The sequence below is a fragment of the Penicillium canescens genome, assembly GCF_028828765.1.
Source record: "Penicillium canescens strain IBT 15451 chromosome Unknown utg000006l_segment0_segment0, whole genome shotgun sequence".
NCBI classification, from domain to species: Eukaryota; Fungi; Ascomycota; class Eurotiomycetes; order Eurotiales; family Aspergillaceae; genus Penicillium; species Penicillium canescens.
The window spans coordinates 4334005-4349373 of NW_026703968.1; the positions used below are offsets into that span (position 1 = coordinate 4334005).

The 15369-nt window shown below is 45.9% G+C and overlaps 2 protein-coding genes across 2 annotated transcripts; both read left to right on the forward strand.

Moving 5' to 3' along the window:
* Positions 1–1165: 1165 nt before the first annotated feature.
* On the forward strand, positions 1166–3048 carry N7446_010473 (catalase; the record flags this gene model as incomplete). Its single annotated transcript, XM_058519216.1, has 8 exons — positions 1166–1250; positions 1306–1364; positions 1415–1576; positions 1626–1750; positions 1809–1898; positions 2054–2225; positions 2292–2469; positions 2519–3048. The coding sequence occupies 8 exons, from the start codon at positions 1166–1168 to the stop codon at positions 3046–3048; spliced, it is 1401 nt and encodes a 466-aa protein (XP_058370004.1).
* An 11445-nt stretch (positions 3049–14493) lies between these two features.
* Positions 14494–15369, forward strand: N7446_010474 (uncharacterized protein; the record flags this gene model as incomplete). Its single annotated transcript, XM_058519217.1, has 1 exon — positions 14494–15369. The coding sequence occupies one exon, from the start codon at positions 14494–14496 to the stop codon at positions 15367–15369; it is 876 nt and encodes a 291-aa protein (XP_058370005.1).

Below are 15369 nucleotides of genomic sequence, written 5' to 3' on the forward strand. Positions count from 1 at the left end.
TAGTCTACTATATGCTGCCTACATGTTAAAGTGAGTCGCAGGAGCCTGACAAGTTTTACCACGAAGACAACCAAGTTATTGAGAGCTCGGAACAAGAATCCAATTAAGAATACCCGATCGGCTCGTTCTAGATGTGAGCTGTCACAACAGTGTGAGTACTCTCTAATCAGTAACTACGAAGATATTTTTCCCGCTAATCTCTCCAGTTTGCCGTAGATGCATATCCAATACTACTATCAAAGAGATGGCCATTGCTTCTCGTCAGGCGTTGTACCCGAATTCATGTTATCTTTTATGCCCTGCTGCCAGTTGAACACAAACAAAGTTGCACCAGGAATAATCAAGTGTGCTGAATTGTGATCTGATATGGACATTATCAGCACCAGGCGAACTTTCGTAAGGTCAAATCCTCGTAAGTGGAGCTCTAGTTGGCCCCAGTCAGCTATATCGATCAATCTTTGGATTTTTACAGCGCTTTAAGCACCAAGCGCAGTTAAAGCTATTTTTGAAAGCGAGCCAACGGCATACGTCTTCTGGATCACTTATAGTCATTATCCACAAGATAGTAATTGTTCCACCATGATTGGTGATATTTACGGAGTATGAGTTCGCGCCAAGCTATGCAGATTGCCTATGCGGCGTAGAGCTATCGATGATGTGAGAATGACAAGCAAAATGAAGAGCAAAATGCTCGCCCTTGACGCCTCGACACTATCCCAATGTCTATTCCATGAAAATTTGCGAAAATATCAAGTTTAGTAACTTCAGATCAAGTTAATGATTTCTTCTTTCTTGGTTTTACAAAGCTTACTTGGAAGGGAGTATGGGGTTGATGATTTCCAAAGCACCTTATAAGCCGTAGCATCCCTACCTGTTATCAACACCGGCAGAAATTTTTAGATCCTGTATTGACAATCAATTCGACTTCATCATGGCAGCTCACCCACTTCAAGCCCTAGGCGAGGCAGTTGGCTCCGTGGGGATCGACCCCAGGGCTAACCAGCTTTTATCACTGTTCCAAGGAGCTAACGATGGCCCCGCAAGAACAGCCGCGAAAATTACTGGTGTGCAAGGCTACGGAAGAAGAGTGGATGATAGCGCATAGTTCACAAGTAACGAGGGCATTCCCTTCCCGGATCCAGCTCACAGCAAGACTGCCGGAGGCATGCCTGTGGCTTCTGATATCCACCTATTCCAGAAACAGCAGCACTTCAACCGATCGAAGAATCTGGAGAGAATGGTTCATCCTTGTAAGTTCGTCGTTGGTACTACCGTAACGCAATGTTTCTGTCTGACCTTCCCAAGGTGGCAGTGGAGCCTTCGGATATTTCGAGACAACTAAAGATATCACGGCGCATTGCAAGGTTGGTTTACTCAAGAACCATTTCCCACAACCTTGACTAATGTAAAAAAGGCCGACTTCTTGAAAAGCGTCGGCCTCAGAACCCCGGTGTTCACTCGATTTTCAACTGTCACTCTGGGTCGCGAGTTTCCCGATCTGGCTCGAAACCCTCGTGGCTTTGCCATCAAATTTTACACGGGAGAAGGCAACTATGATATTGTCGGTTTGAACTTTGTACGTCTCTCCATACTTCCTATTATTTGCTGCTACTGACTATCTCAAGCCTGTCTTCTTTTGCCGTGATCCCATCCAGGGCCCGGATGTGATCCGCTCCCAGTACCGGAACCCACAGAACTTTTTACTCGACCATAACTCGCTGTTTGATCTCCTTGCTAACACACCGGAAGGGTAAGAACAGATTCACAAGAAAAAAGCGAGATAAGCGAAGTGTCTAACATTGGCATAGTAACCATGCCGGGATGATGTTTTTCAGTGATCATGGTACACCGCAAGGATGGAGACATAACCACGGATACGGATGCCATACTTTCAAATGGTGCGGTTTTTTATACTGATATTATCACATGTACAGAACGGCTAACCCGCTTCCTCACAGGTTAACAAGGACGGCAAGTTCGTCTATATCAAGTATCATTTCCTCGCCAATCAGGGTCAAAAACAATTTACTGCCGACGAAGCAATGAGACTTAGCGGCGAAGACCCCGATTACTCAAAGCGTGACCTTTGGCGGGCCATTGAAATTGGCGAAGAGATTACCTGGACTGCGCATGTTCAGATCATGGAGCCGGACGAGGCTGACCCAGATAACCTTGGATTTGACCCATTTGATGTCACCAAAGTTTGGCCCAAAAGCCAGTTCCCGGTAAGTATTCTTATCTACCAGTGCACACACTTCGCCTAACAAGATAATTTGCACGAATTCAGCAAGCTGGTTTTGAATCGCAACCCGGAGGATTTTCATAGAGATGTTGAGCAGGCTGCATTTTCTCCCGGCAGCATGGTCCCGGGGATTGAAGACAGCCCAGATCCTCTTCTTCAATTTCGCACTTTCTTCTATCGCGATGCTCAACTACATCGAATCGGAGTCAACTGGCATCAAATTCCAGGTTAGTTTTCATATCCTTTGTGAAGACGTATCTCTGATGTTTCCTCGAGTCAACTGTCCATTCATGGCATCTTCTTACGCTTCATTGAACTTCGATGGTCAGATGAGAGTCGACGCGAACCACGCCGGAAATGCGCAGTATGCTCCAAACAGCTTCGTGAATAAGTTCCGTCCTGATACTGCCGAAGCTCCATACCAGCTTGCTGATAGCACTGTGAGTCGTAAGTCGCATTTCTGGCATGAGGGCAGCCACTCCGAGTACGAGCAATCCCGAGCGCTCTATGAAAAGGTTATGAATGGCGAAGCCCGGGAGCATCTCCACTTGAACACTGCCTCCCCGCTTAAGAAGGTGGAGTACCCCGTGATCCAAGTGAAATATTTGGCACAGCTGTTCAGAGTTTCCCACCAATATGCTAAGGCTGTGTACGATCTGTTGCCGGAGAAATCGTTCAGCTTCGAGGAAGTGGAGGAAAGGTCCCAAGGAGCCGAGAAGATAGGCAAGGAGGAGAAGTTCTGCTCAAGTGCGAAAACAGATAAGTTGGCGGGAAAAGGTCCCAGAGCAAAGGTTTATAACGCCTAGTGCAGCTGGCGGTTATCTTAACTCTAGCAGATATCCTAATAACTTGCCACTTCTCTACCTTTTGTTCAGTAATTTGTTCGTACCGCGTATGTTGAACCAAATTTATTACAGATTAAGTACACAATGTCGCAGGAATAGTTTCCGAACAGTTGGGTGGCCGAATTAGTAGGTGCTGATTGCGGCTTACAAAAGACTGGTGGTGGTCAGGCCCGTCCCTGTGGGGGCACACTAAACTGCTTTAAGAATAGCGTGCAGAGCTCCCATACCGCGACGTGTAAGCGACACGCACCACACTACATCAGAGTGCCCAGGCAAATAGCTACGACAATAGGCAGGACTTCAATGAAGACCTCCGAGTGAATCACCCGTCTGTTGTCAATCAACAGCCCCAAATGGTCTGCTTGTCGTCGACCTAGTAGCGACTGTCCACAAAGAAGGTGACATTGTCATTTTAGTTTGGGATTTGTTTAAATCGTGCGGCGGCGGGTTTCTCACGCCTTGACGTTCGGAATGGCACAGTGCGGTTCCGGAACGATGATGCATCATCGAGATAATTACTGCGCAGCTTTTACTAGGAACCAACTCAGTGTCTAGACAATTTCTGTGTCGGCAAGTCTTACTCAAAAAGAGTCCATTCATCGAAGACACTTAAGCTAGAGAAAAGAAGAGAAAGAGAATAGGAGAGACGCCAAGGAAGCTAGTCTATCTACCTTCTCCGTCCAATCATGTCGGGCCCCTGGTCTTAACGTCTTCCCCGCCCAGCCATCTAGCAAACATCCCCAAGTGGTCCGAATGTCATGCGTCACATCGGTTAAGAAAAGTTGGCTGATTGTCAAATCCTTCACAGCCCTCCTAAATTGAGGCTTTGTTAGGGGATATACAATCAGCAATGACAGGCCCATGTTTCTTGTTTTGACCATCTTATCTGCGGGCCGCTAGACGTTAAGTCACCAGAGAGTGCCTACAATTTCATCCTAGAGATCATGGACTTTTTTCCCTAGCCTCGCTTTAGTGTTGTATATGTTGGGCTGTGGGTCTGTCCGTCTAGACTGCGGAAAGCGTTAGGTCATGGTCGCATGTGCGGGAACCCGACCCGACGCCGCTGAAGCTTGGCTATACGTTTTGACTCAAAAAGTTTCAAACTTGTGATCATCGTTAAGGCACCATGTCTCTTTTGGGAGTTTTTTTTCTTTACCTTTTCTGTCACTTTACCTTTCGATAACTGTATATTCTACAATTTCTTCGAATTTTTGGGGCTTTAGCGAATGTGGAAGAAGTGTCGGATTTAAATATATATCTTCTTAATAAGTATTCACGACCATTGAGCTGTTGAATTTGAAGAAGGACCTTGTAGAAAGCACTCAACTCTGGGGGTTAGCGGGAAAGACCTTGGCCAAAGTCTCTCGCTGTTGTTGAGCTGACTCTGGGAACCAATGCATTGACCCTGGAAAACGTCAAAAGCTGTTATAGAAGCTGCTTGTTCCCTGGGATCTCCAACCTAGCTCCTGGGGTCCTTCATATTCTTGGGGTACTGAGATATAATCCTGGGTCCTTTAGTCCAGTTCCTAAATGAATAGGAAATGTCTTTGGGAACACATCCGTGGATCTGGGAGCTGTTGCACTCCTGGGACCTTGCTTCTGGATCCTAGAGTCATTTTTCTGTCTCTGTAGACCCCTCACAAGATCCCTTCACCACACCAGACCTGCGCACAAATCCGAGCCATATAATTGTTCCTAGAAATCGCACTTAAGGTTCTAGAAATTAATGTAACGTCAACAGGAACGCGGCTTTGGTTCCCCGAGGTGGAGGTAGAATGCCCTAGAAGCAATGTCGGGTTTCCTGGGGGTTATATGGCTCCTAGAAACGGCTTATGTGCTCAAGAAAACCATATCAAAGCCTATAGGAGCAAGAGAATTCCTAGGACCAGGATGTGGGTTCCTAGGGCTGATAGTGCTGTCAACAGGGACGCGACGTACAATCATGATATACGCGGTGCCTCATGCACCACCTTTCATTACTGCTGGCGTGATTTTCCCTTCTTTGATACTCTTGTATTTCAGTAGCAGAATTTAGATAGCACGGAAATAAGGTTTATTTAAATTCAAAGCCACCTTCATCTTCATATTCACTGCAAAGGCTATAGAAGTAGACATCAAGCTATTAGCCAACCATTAGTGCCACAAAAGAGCGTAGAAATCCAATTCGACAATATCTATTTGATGTTCTCGGCATTCAGCTAGACCTTGCTGCAGCTAGAGGGGAAAGTGGCGTCATGATAGTGATACCAGTAGAACAGCTAGGGTGCATTGTGGTACCAGTCGCAGACTGTTGAATGTTAGGATGTAATTGCCTTATAGTGGAGAACAATAATGCCGGGGTCTTACCGAGCCTCCTACCGAAGCCGTTAGCATACGACTACTAGAAGTTGTTGCTTTGGACTGAGAATCCATTACTTTCTTGGCCAGCGTTAATCAAGATCTGATTTCAGGCTAGATAAAACTTTCGTTAGTCCGTATTCAACTTCATATGCGACTGTCTAGGGGCGGGTACTCACCGGCATGGTTGGTTTTGCCGGCAGGGACGGGTCAGTACTGTTCCGATTATTTGTGCGAAGTGTTAGCCCCAAGACACGAAACACTACTGACATTTTCGTGCCATGGTGTGAACAGCCAATTGTCACCAATGAAAACCAATATGGCCGGATCAGGGATAAGACCAAGGGCACTACACGCGTCTTCCGCACTCGTCTTTCTTCACCATCTTCACCCATAAACGGAGGAATGCCTGAACCTCCGGCCGTCCGAATCATTCATCCATTACAGCTGTACAATTTCTTATCACTGGTGGGCTTGTCACGCGCTTTTTGCTGCTGGGGAAATCGCCCTATGAATCCCAGCGCGGCTTTTTCAAGGGACAGCCGGAGAGTGCGACGAACCGGAATATAACATGGCTTGAATGGTTACTACGTTGCTGAAGATAATTGCAAGTGATCTACTTGGCAAGCTGATATGATCAAGATGCTCATTGGTCGTCCGTGTCAAGCGTACAATCCGCGGAATTTATGAAAAGGTAAGCTACAACACCTCGGCCAACTGGATCTATTCACGCTGACTAGGATCATATAACAGAGGAGGACGCCTTATATCCCTGCTACTTGAGTCGTATGCGAAACGAGCAAATGACTTATCTGCCGAGCTCCCCTGTACCATACGATCTCACGCTGTCATCCCGTCCACCGTGACTACAGTTTCTTTCCTACTACAGTTTCGTACTTTCGATGTACAGTAATTTTTCAGGCTGTTATAGTAGAGTTCCGGTACAGTACCTTCGACTAGGTACAGTCACTCCATATAGTAGCAGTTGGTATCAGATTCCCCAACTGACACTCACAAGTCGTTTCTCCCTCAAGAGGAAAGAAATATATCTATGTAAAACACTGTCACGCTGTCGCTGGGTATAGGAAAGACTTTTTTGGCCGTAATAGCACCCCTCCAATGGCGGAGGCCGCGCCAGCAGATAACGTTTCTCCACTAGTAGAGGACGGGTATTCTTCCGGTACTGTTGATATAGGATCCCGTGTTGCAGTTCCTGTTTCAAACGGAAACATATTCTGACTTGGCAGGCTGCAAGCTGAGCGTCGGGGCTGTTTTCCCGGGTCGAAGCCACGATAAGGTGCAAGAAAAATATCCGTTCCACCAATGTTGGGCCCCAGGCAAGTTTGCTGGCTGCTATATTCATTGATATAGTGGTTGCTCGTTAAAAAGGCCACCAGTTGGTTCAGCACGCTGAATTCCATCTTTAGCTTAACGCTGTAGACGACGGTCTTGTACGTTGTTTGTATTTCGAAATTGTCGCTATATTGGGTCGCAAGAAGCGAAGCGTCCATAAGGATGGCAATGATATTAACGAGTATCAAATGTTTCATGACATTATGGCCAGTTCGTTCTTCGCGCGCGAGAATTGGTTTGAGTGCCCGAGAAGCTTCCCAGATATATAACCCAGAGATAATGATCTCCTGAGCAGAAAAGCCAGCAAGCTGGATGTTCTCATAGACATTGAACGGGCCAAGGAAATTTGAATGGCCTAGCCCGCTGCCAAAGAAGAGGATGGTCACTGGAATGTGCAATATGCAAAAGTTGATCACGATCATATATAGCACCCAACGGTACCGACGATAGTCGCTGACGACAAGGTGCAACCGGGAATAAAGTACGACGGATTGGCCTGTGACCATGGCGTACCAGCCGATAACAATGAGTACAGCCATAGGGAAGCTAGGGGCAAGTGCGAAAAAGCGGAGTAGGACCGCAATAGCATGGAGTAAGATGCCTAATGTGGCCACTAGCATGCTCCAGAAGTACAACCCTCGGTAACGCTTGAAGGTCATGAAAATGGAGACCATAATCTCCAGAACGTTATAACAGGTGATACCGAAAAATGCCGCTATCGTCATAGCGATAGCGCGAGACACGTCGATCGCCCCCGTTTCACCTGCCATAATCCAAGTGTTGCTTGCCTAGCGCAGGACAAGAAATCGTAAGATCGATGGAAAAGGGACTTTAATGATTAGAAAAAAAGGTTGTTCAAGTCGCACATCATTATGGTCCCTATTTTAAATAAACCCAAAAATCCGGTTAGGACGAGGCTCGTCGAGACTTAAAGCTTCAACGTAAGCTGAGAGGTTGTACCTACTCTTAGGAGATGCACAATAGTGCGGATTTCATCGGTATATTTTTCTTTGGATCAATTTCTAAAAATTCGAACCCTTGGGTTCACCATACAGCAGTGGGTGTGGCCAACTTTTCGACAAGCTGCATTATGCTGCCAAGGACGTGGCAATACGCCACACGCGCTTTCCAAGGACCGTGAAACTTAAGACACTGAATATCAAGCAAATGAAGTGCGTCACTACCTTGACTATCTGTAAGACGACCCTTCCACGTATTACCAAATCCAAGGTATTTACAGAGACCTCTAGATGACGCACAGTAGTTATTAAAGAGCGCGCCACCACTAAGCACAGCCTAGATTGCCGATGCCTGTCGGTCGGAATATCCGCAATAATTTGCTTTCGTACTAACGATACCCATAGAAGCTCCATATTTCGGATCGGCCTGGCGAAGAAGACATTAATTAGAGGTAAAGTCTGCGGCATGGGTAGGGTTGAGGGTAGGATCCAGTGCAAACACGTGGCCAATAGATAACTTAACTGTCGTTGTACAATATATGGTGGCCAACCAGCGGCAATAACAAGCTCTATGTCGTTATATCTAGGCTGGGCTTAGCGTTATTCGTGCCGAATAATCGTATTTCGCATTCGTATTCGCGGACATTCTGCACTACGAATGCGAATGCGAATATTTTCTTATTGGCCGCTAATATTACGTAACATTGGTCACATGACGGAACTTTAACCATCGAAGTGCTTCAAATAGCGTCGACGGATCGCTCACGAACACGGATTGACCGGAACCGGTATCAACTTGTGTTTCGGTCGGCATACGGGGTATAGAGAATACAGAAATCTAACACGCGGTAGCCGGCAAATTTACTCTATAAATCTAACCTTAGAGATAATATTGAAACATATGTTAGATTAGAAAAATGCGACTATCTTAGCCCACGTCACGCTGAACTTGACTTATAGCTAGGATTGTTACTAAACGGTTACGAATAGTATCGGGAAGCGAGTGTCTACACGTAGGACTCCATGCTCTCTATATTCTCGTTATAGGCTTAGTTTTTAGCGCTATAGCGTTAGAATCTCTAATATATAAATAATCTATATCTGTCTAGATGTATCGAAGTTTGAGGAGATTAAAATCAAAATAGGTCTATAGAGGGCGAGCAGGAAGCCTTAGCCGTTTGCTACACCTTAGATATCATTTATTTTACTCGAAAATTGATGCTATATCGACGTGTACAAAATTCGAGCGCGAATAAGAAGAGATTGACTTAAAGGAGGTCCTTTTTAGAGAGGATGCTAGCACTTGATTAAGAAAGAGCTTCTATTCAATCACCGGCAGATTTCAGTCACTATAAGCCCATCAGCTCTAAAGATGATAATGAAGGGGGAGGCGGAAAAGGACGAGCTACCTGCTATAGCTCGAAAACCAAACAACATCATTAACATAAAAGCGGCATCGAATCTGTACATCAGAGTCCCTACCTGACAATCAACCACGGGAAATACCATTTGAACAGAAAGAGACGCAGGGAAATGGAACGGAAACACAGGCCACCAAGACTGCCAGATGGATTTAAAATTGCCATTGTAGCTACTCTATAAAAATTGATTTTCAGCAGGCAATAGGTCTTTCAGTGTTAGAATTTAATCTAGGTGGAGGTCTTGCATGAGCTACTATGCAATGTAAATAGAATCTGCCAATTACTAAGCTGGAAATATCTTAAGAAACGGACACCAAATTCACAGCGTCCAATCACATAAGATTGAAAACTGGAAATATGCAATGTAAAAAATCGAGACTGTGAAGTAAGATTTAACATGCTGCTGATCACCGCCCTAGCATATAGCATATGGCTGGCTTTACTCTTTATCGTTACGGACGAATTTTTAATCTATTTATTTTTCTTACAGTATCACCAGTTACATACCCACGCCTTCCCACACCAGCTCATATCATTACAGCGCCCCAGATTATTTGCGAAATGGGATAGTGAAAAGCTTCAGCCATCATGTTGATTCAGCCAAGACTCGGAACCTATGTCATGCAGGATCGCAAGAACCTTGGACAGGGAAGACAAATTCTTGGTCAAATTCTGGCAGATCTAAAGAATGACCCAAATTGTCTCTCAATAATGGACGCCTATTTGACTTAGGGCATTCTTCATGCACCCTAGTCCCGTTATGTGGCGTGCACTAGGAAAATGTAGGGATGAGGTACATGATTACGTGGCATTTGTCGAAGAGGCCTTCCATAATATCCAACGTATCCCGTTTTGTTACTGTACATGTTTCATCGGAGCGCACACATTTTGGTAGTATTCTTTTCAAGTGAGGCCCCAACGTAACTTTCAAAAGCGGGACTGGCATTTCTCGTTCCTAGAATCTATAGAAAAGCACTCGTCTACCCAGTCGACAAAATCCAATACATACCGACTGCATTAGGGCCAATGGCCCTTATCTGGGCCCTAAGAGGTGCCGCCACGCTTATGGCTTTCATCCTTGTCCTCATTTGTGTCGTAGCCGGTTAGCCAGGATTTCTACAAGGATCAGGCATTGTGACAGTAGGTCAATATGGTCTAAATTTGCTGCCGAAGATAGCTTCTAAACATTTCGTCAGATACATCTTCCTGCTCGTGACGATTTGCATCCGCTACTTTCCATCCACGTGATGTCGTTCTGTCGAGGATCTCAAAAACTTTCAAATCGCCAAGCAATAACGGAAACCTCTTGGTCACATTCGTTCAAAGACCTGGCCCCTTTTACCACCACCTTGAATCTAGAAAGTGCACTGAAGGATTCGCTAGCATTTCATGATATTCCGGAGTCTGAGTATGTCATGACGCGTTTAACTGCATTAGCTCCGACACGCAGGCTTATGTCAATATTCTACCTTACTGCTCTTGGTACCTTGGGACTCTCTACCTATTTCTGGGCGAACGAGATCCAGCGGGGCCATTCGGGCCAGCAGTTACTCACTGCCCCAGCACGGGTCTATCCAGTGTACCCAAGCCTCCTTGCAAACCATCATAATGCCCCTCTATCAACAGTGGAATTATTCAGCCTTATAGTAAGCTTAACTACTTCGAAATTTAACGCGAAGCTCTTCTGACCCAATTCTGAATTCAGCTAAGTACCTTTTGTATTGGTGCTGCTTCGACTATGGCATCTATCATTGGGTCGGAATTTGTCTATCTGATCAATAATGACGGCAATCCTTACGGAATTTCTGCTAGACATAACGATTATTTGTCTAAGTTATCTTGGGTTGCCACATCTATCCAATTGGTGGTAGTTATTGAAACAACTATCTTGATTCTCAAGCACAAGATTGGCTATCTAATGCGTGAGGAGACTCATTCTTCTTCGCCTGGTCACCAACCATGAAGGGCATTTTCCGAAATAATGCACCTGGTGTAATTTCAAGTAAGTTCAGTTAGCTATTTGTTAAATTGTCGTTGAGTTCATCATACCAATGTTCCTTTGTATGCCCTACGGGCAACAGGTTTGCTCTGTATCCTTATCGCTTTTGTGTTGATACGGCTGGAGCTTCTCACACACACGCCAGATAGCCAGCGTAGACGAGAAGACGCAGCCGGTGAATCGGTATCTAGCTGGGTCTCCCTTAGCAAGTTAACAGTTCTGATCTCAGCTAAGAACCGAGAGGACGATGCTGGTCCTTAAGCCAAGGAATAGCTACAATGACTACGGTAACAAGGTGTCCGCGAGTGCCTATAGAATTTTGGGCTGATTGTGGAAGCCGCGCGGATCTGGAAGGCCCAACCCCTGCTTTGCCGTATCGTGGTATTGAACTGGAAGACACGCGTCCCGCGCATCGGCCCTGAAACGTTGAAATGCAGGGGCATGAAAGTGAGTTATAAGAAGAGAAAGAGATAGATTTGTTACAGCACTTCCTTGAAACGGCGTCCACCCATACTCTTTTAGTACTTCCCGAACCTTACCAAGATCCACTGGCATACACCTAGCATATAGCAGCAGTAGTAGTACTAGAACTCATTTAACTCGACCCCTCGCAAAGCGATATGCGGGCTGCAGCAACTATATATATCCGTGTACAGATACTAGTCATATGTTCTTACCCAGTACCCCACTTACATTTGACCCGGCAACCAACCCACCTTTTTATTTTTCTTCCTACACCTCCCCTATTGCTCCGATTGCAATAAAAATTGGTGCAAAAAATAGCAAAACGGCGTAGTTTACTATTCTACAAAGGTCAGCTATTTCATCTGTTTATATGAGTGGTATTTCGTAGGTGAAATTAGCTAATGATTTCGGCTGTTCTCGTAAGACAATCTATAATACGCTTAAGAGCTACCACGAAGATAGCACCCACGAGAATCGTGAAAAAAACTGGCCGTACGCCTATTATTAGCTAACGGGCTTTACACTATTTATATCTTTAGACCCGTCCGCACCCGTTTTAGACCTATGAATAGCTAAGTGCTACGACACCCGGCCACCCCTTCGCCTCTACAATACGGCGGATTTTGGAGCGACTTGGACTCGGAAAACAGCGTTCGAAAAGGAAGATACCAATTAAAACTTCTCTTGCAAGGAAACGGCTAAGATTTGCGCGAAAATGGCGGCGTGAAAGCTTCTAATCGTGGATCTTCTCGGACGAGTGTTCGGTGTAGCGAACCTCGAACTTTAGACTATAATAGTGCTTCCGTACGGACTCCGAGGGACTTCGCCGCGACCTAGTGAATGCGAAAGTCGACTGCGGCAACATCCTCAATATCTGTGAGACCACGCATGCATTCTCTAGGTTTAGGTAGGTAAGCGAGGTAGATGGCCTAGTTATGCGTGTATTACAATAGGGTGTATTGTATGAAGAGACTGAACGCTAGTCCGTTCCACGGCCCAGCGAGAAATGCTTATATACAGACTAGCCTAGTCGAGGGCGGTGAGACCCTCTCTTAGGGCATCATTTCTATAACTTATCTTCTGAGAGCCCTAAGGCATCCATTCGATGCCTCAAGCCGAGTCAACATCCTCAGTCAGGTAGAGGTCCTGACAAACGCCTCCGTTAGGCTTTCCAATATCGACACTTTACACCCGAGGATTGGGCACGAGTCTTTTGGTCCGACGAATGTACGGTTGAGCGAGGCATTGGCGTACGCCGCGAATAGACTTTTATACGTCCTTGTGATTAGCTAAGATAGGGTCAATGTCAAGGATTACCTTCCCGAGGAAAGCAAGTTAAGCAGATATTTTAGGCTGTATTTTGTGGTGTAGCTAGGCATACGGGGCTTATCCCGCTCTTTAGCAATCCTAAAGTAGAGCGTCGTGGTGTTACTAGCCTTGTGATTAAAGAATTATACCGTTAAATTTTACCTACCTTGATATCGAATTAGGATAGTATCTTTTAGCATAATAATGCTCTAACATATACCGCGTCTATCGTCCGAAGTGCCTTAGCTAATATAGATATTAAGGTAATAGAATAGCCTCCTTATTCACCTGATTTGAACCTAATTGAGAATCTATAGGCGTTGCTAAAAGCGAAAATATATGAGCTTCGTCTAGATCTACTGTATATACTAAATAACGATAAGACAAAGGATATTTTGGTAGCTACTGCTCAGCAGGCATAGGACGAATTAGAAATAGGGCATTTAGAGCATCTATCAGAGACTGTAGCATTGATACAGAAATTTGGAGCAAGCTTAGCAAGAAATGAGATCCTGATTATAAACGGCGAACCTGTGAATTACTCTGCGGGATACTGAAGATATCAGAGAGGTAGGCGCCCACAAGTTAGGAGAAGACATAATATGCCTTGGACGCAATTCAAACACTTTTTTTGTTTTAATTAATCGTATTCTGAAAACAAATAGCTTCTGGTACTGTTGGTCTGGCGGCCGCTTGACTTGCAAACGGTGTCTGTACCGTTGAGGTTGCGACACTTTCCGGTAATAATGGCATACGTAGCGTTTGGGCTTCTTGTCAGAGTCGACAAACAACTGCTTTATCATAATAATTTCTCCAATGCCTTTCTTTGGGCACTTTCGTCGACTGTCCACTCAGGATGGTAAAGCGTGTAACTTACGGGCAACTTCTCGTCACCCTGCGAGTTTCAACTTGGGTAACTAAGTTGAGAAAATAACACTCTCCTCGACGTGTAATACCTGGCGTCGGTAGAGGAATGTTGCAAAATTGGTTGGTGTTGGTGGAGGGTCACGTAGCGACGATGATATCGAATCGCGACAGATTGTTAGACCGGCGACCCGTTGATTCGTCGTGAGCAATGGTGGGGAAGAGTCAAATGAGTCGCCCGGGCGGTGACTCCTGGCACGAAACCCGACCGGGGTTGCTCGCCAATGGATAAAAAAACTACTAAGCCCTAAGCAAATGCTTGGAGTCTCTTGATAATAACGACCTCAGGAACGGACGGTCAATACATTATTATGGCTCGAAATTTTAAAGTCGTTAAATGCAAATTAAATCCTACTCCGAGACTCTCATACCTGAATCCCGGGTCTCTGAAACCTGGTTCCTAATATTGATAGATCAGCACCACTAGAAACTCGATGGCCCGCTGGGGGCCAAGCGCCCCCGCCCCACTTACTCTTAGCGGTATCCAAGAATGTTTTATTACTTTTATTACTCCGACTCGGAGTCCACCAGGTATCTCGCTCGCGGATTTATCTAACCTACTCACTTCCCCCGCACTCGTGCCCAACTTTCCAATCCTTTCAGGTTATCTGATCCTCCACCTAGGCATCTCATTGACACCATGGCCAAGCCGGACAACAACCCGGACCAGCTGCCGATGGAAAAGAGACTGGCAATTGCCAAGTACGATGCAGAGGATTGCAAGGACGCAATTCACGGATCTCGAATTCCAAAGTATATGGGCGAGCAGGTTCATCGACTGTGCACTATTCACGGCATACGACATCATTATGGCTTTGCCCAGGAGCTCCGTGGAGTTACTCCAGAGTTCACGCGCGCCCTGAATGCCCGGGATATCATGAGCGGTATCATACCAATCATCTCGCAGCCTGAAGAGACACCTTATTGTATCTGGTATCCCGAAGTCCCGAAAGAGGATACTCTCCGAGCTCTGGTTCAACGATACCCGGATATGCTCTACCATGCCGCTCGTGCCTGTGCCGTCGCAGGATATTTTGATCTGTATCAAGAGCTTGATCCTCTTCCGGAGGTCCATGTCGCAGAGGAGGCTGGCTACGCAAGCATGCAGAAAAGCAGCAACGGCAGTCAACAAATTTATGAGCACATTCTCTCTCAGCCTGTGAAGTTCGAGATCATGAACGACTATGCACGTACGGTCAATATTGCTGGGCGCCGAGTCGCATCTCTGAATGGGGATACAGCTGCTTACTCGAGCCTTGCTGCCAGATCGAAGTACTATGGTCCTCGGGAGTTTAGAATCGACGCCAAGCCATGGCACAAATTTTGCACGGATCCCTACTACTTCAATATCACCGAAGACTGGGGAATAGATGACCATGACTGCGAGGCCCCTATCCCACGGGGGTTGCTGGAGTCTGGCAGACTCCAGGTTAGGGTTTTCCCTTCACTATGGGACATAAAAAGTGGGTCCCGCCTGACTCCAGGTTCTTTTCCTCGCCTGACTCCTAAGGTCTAA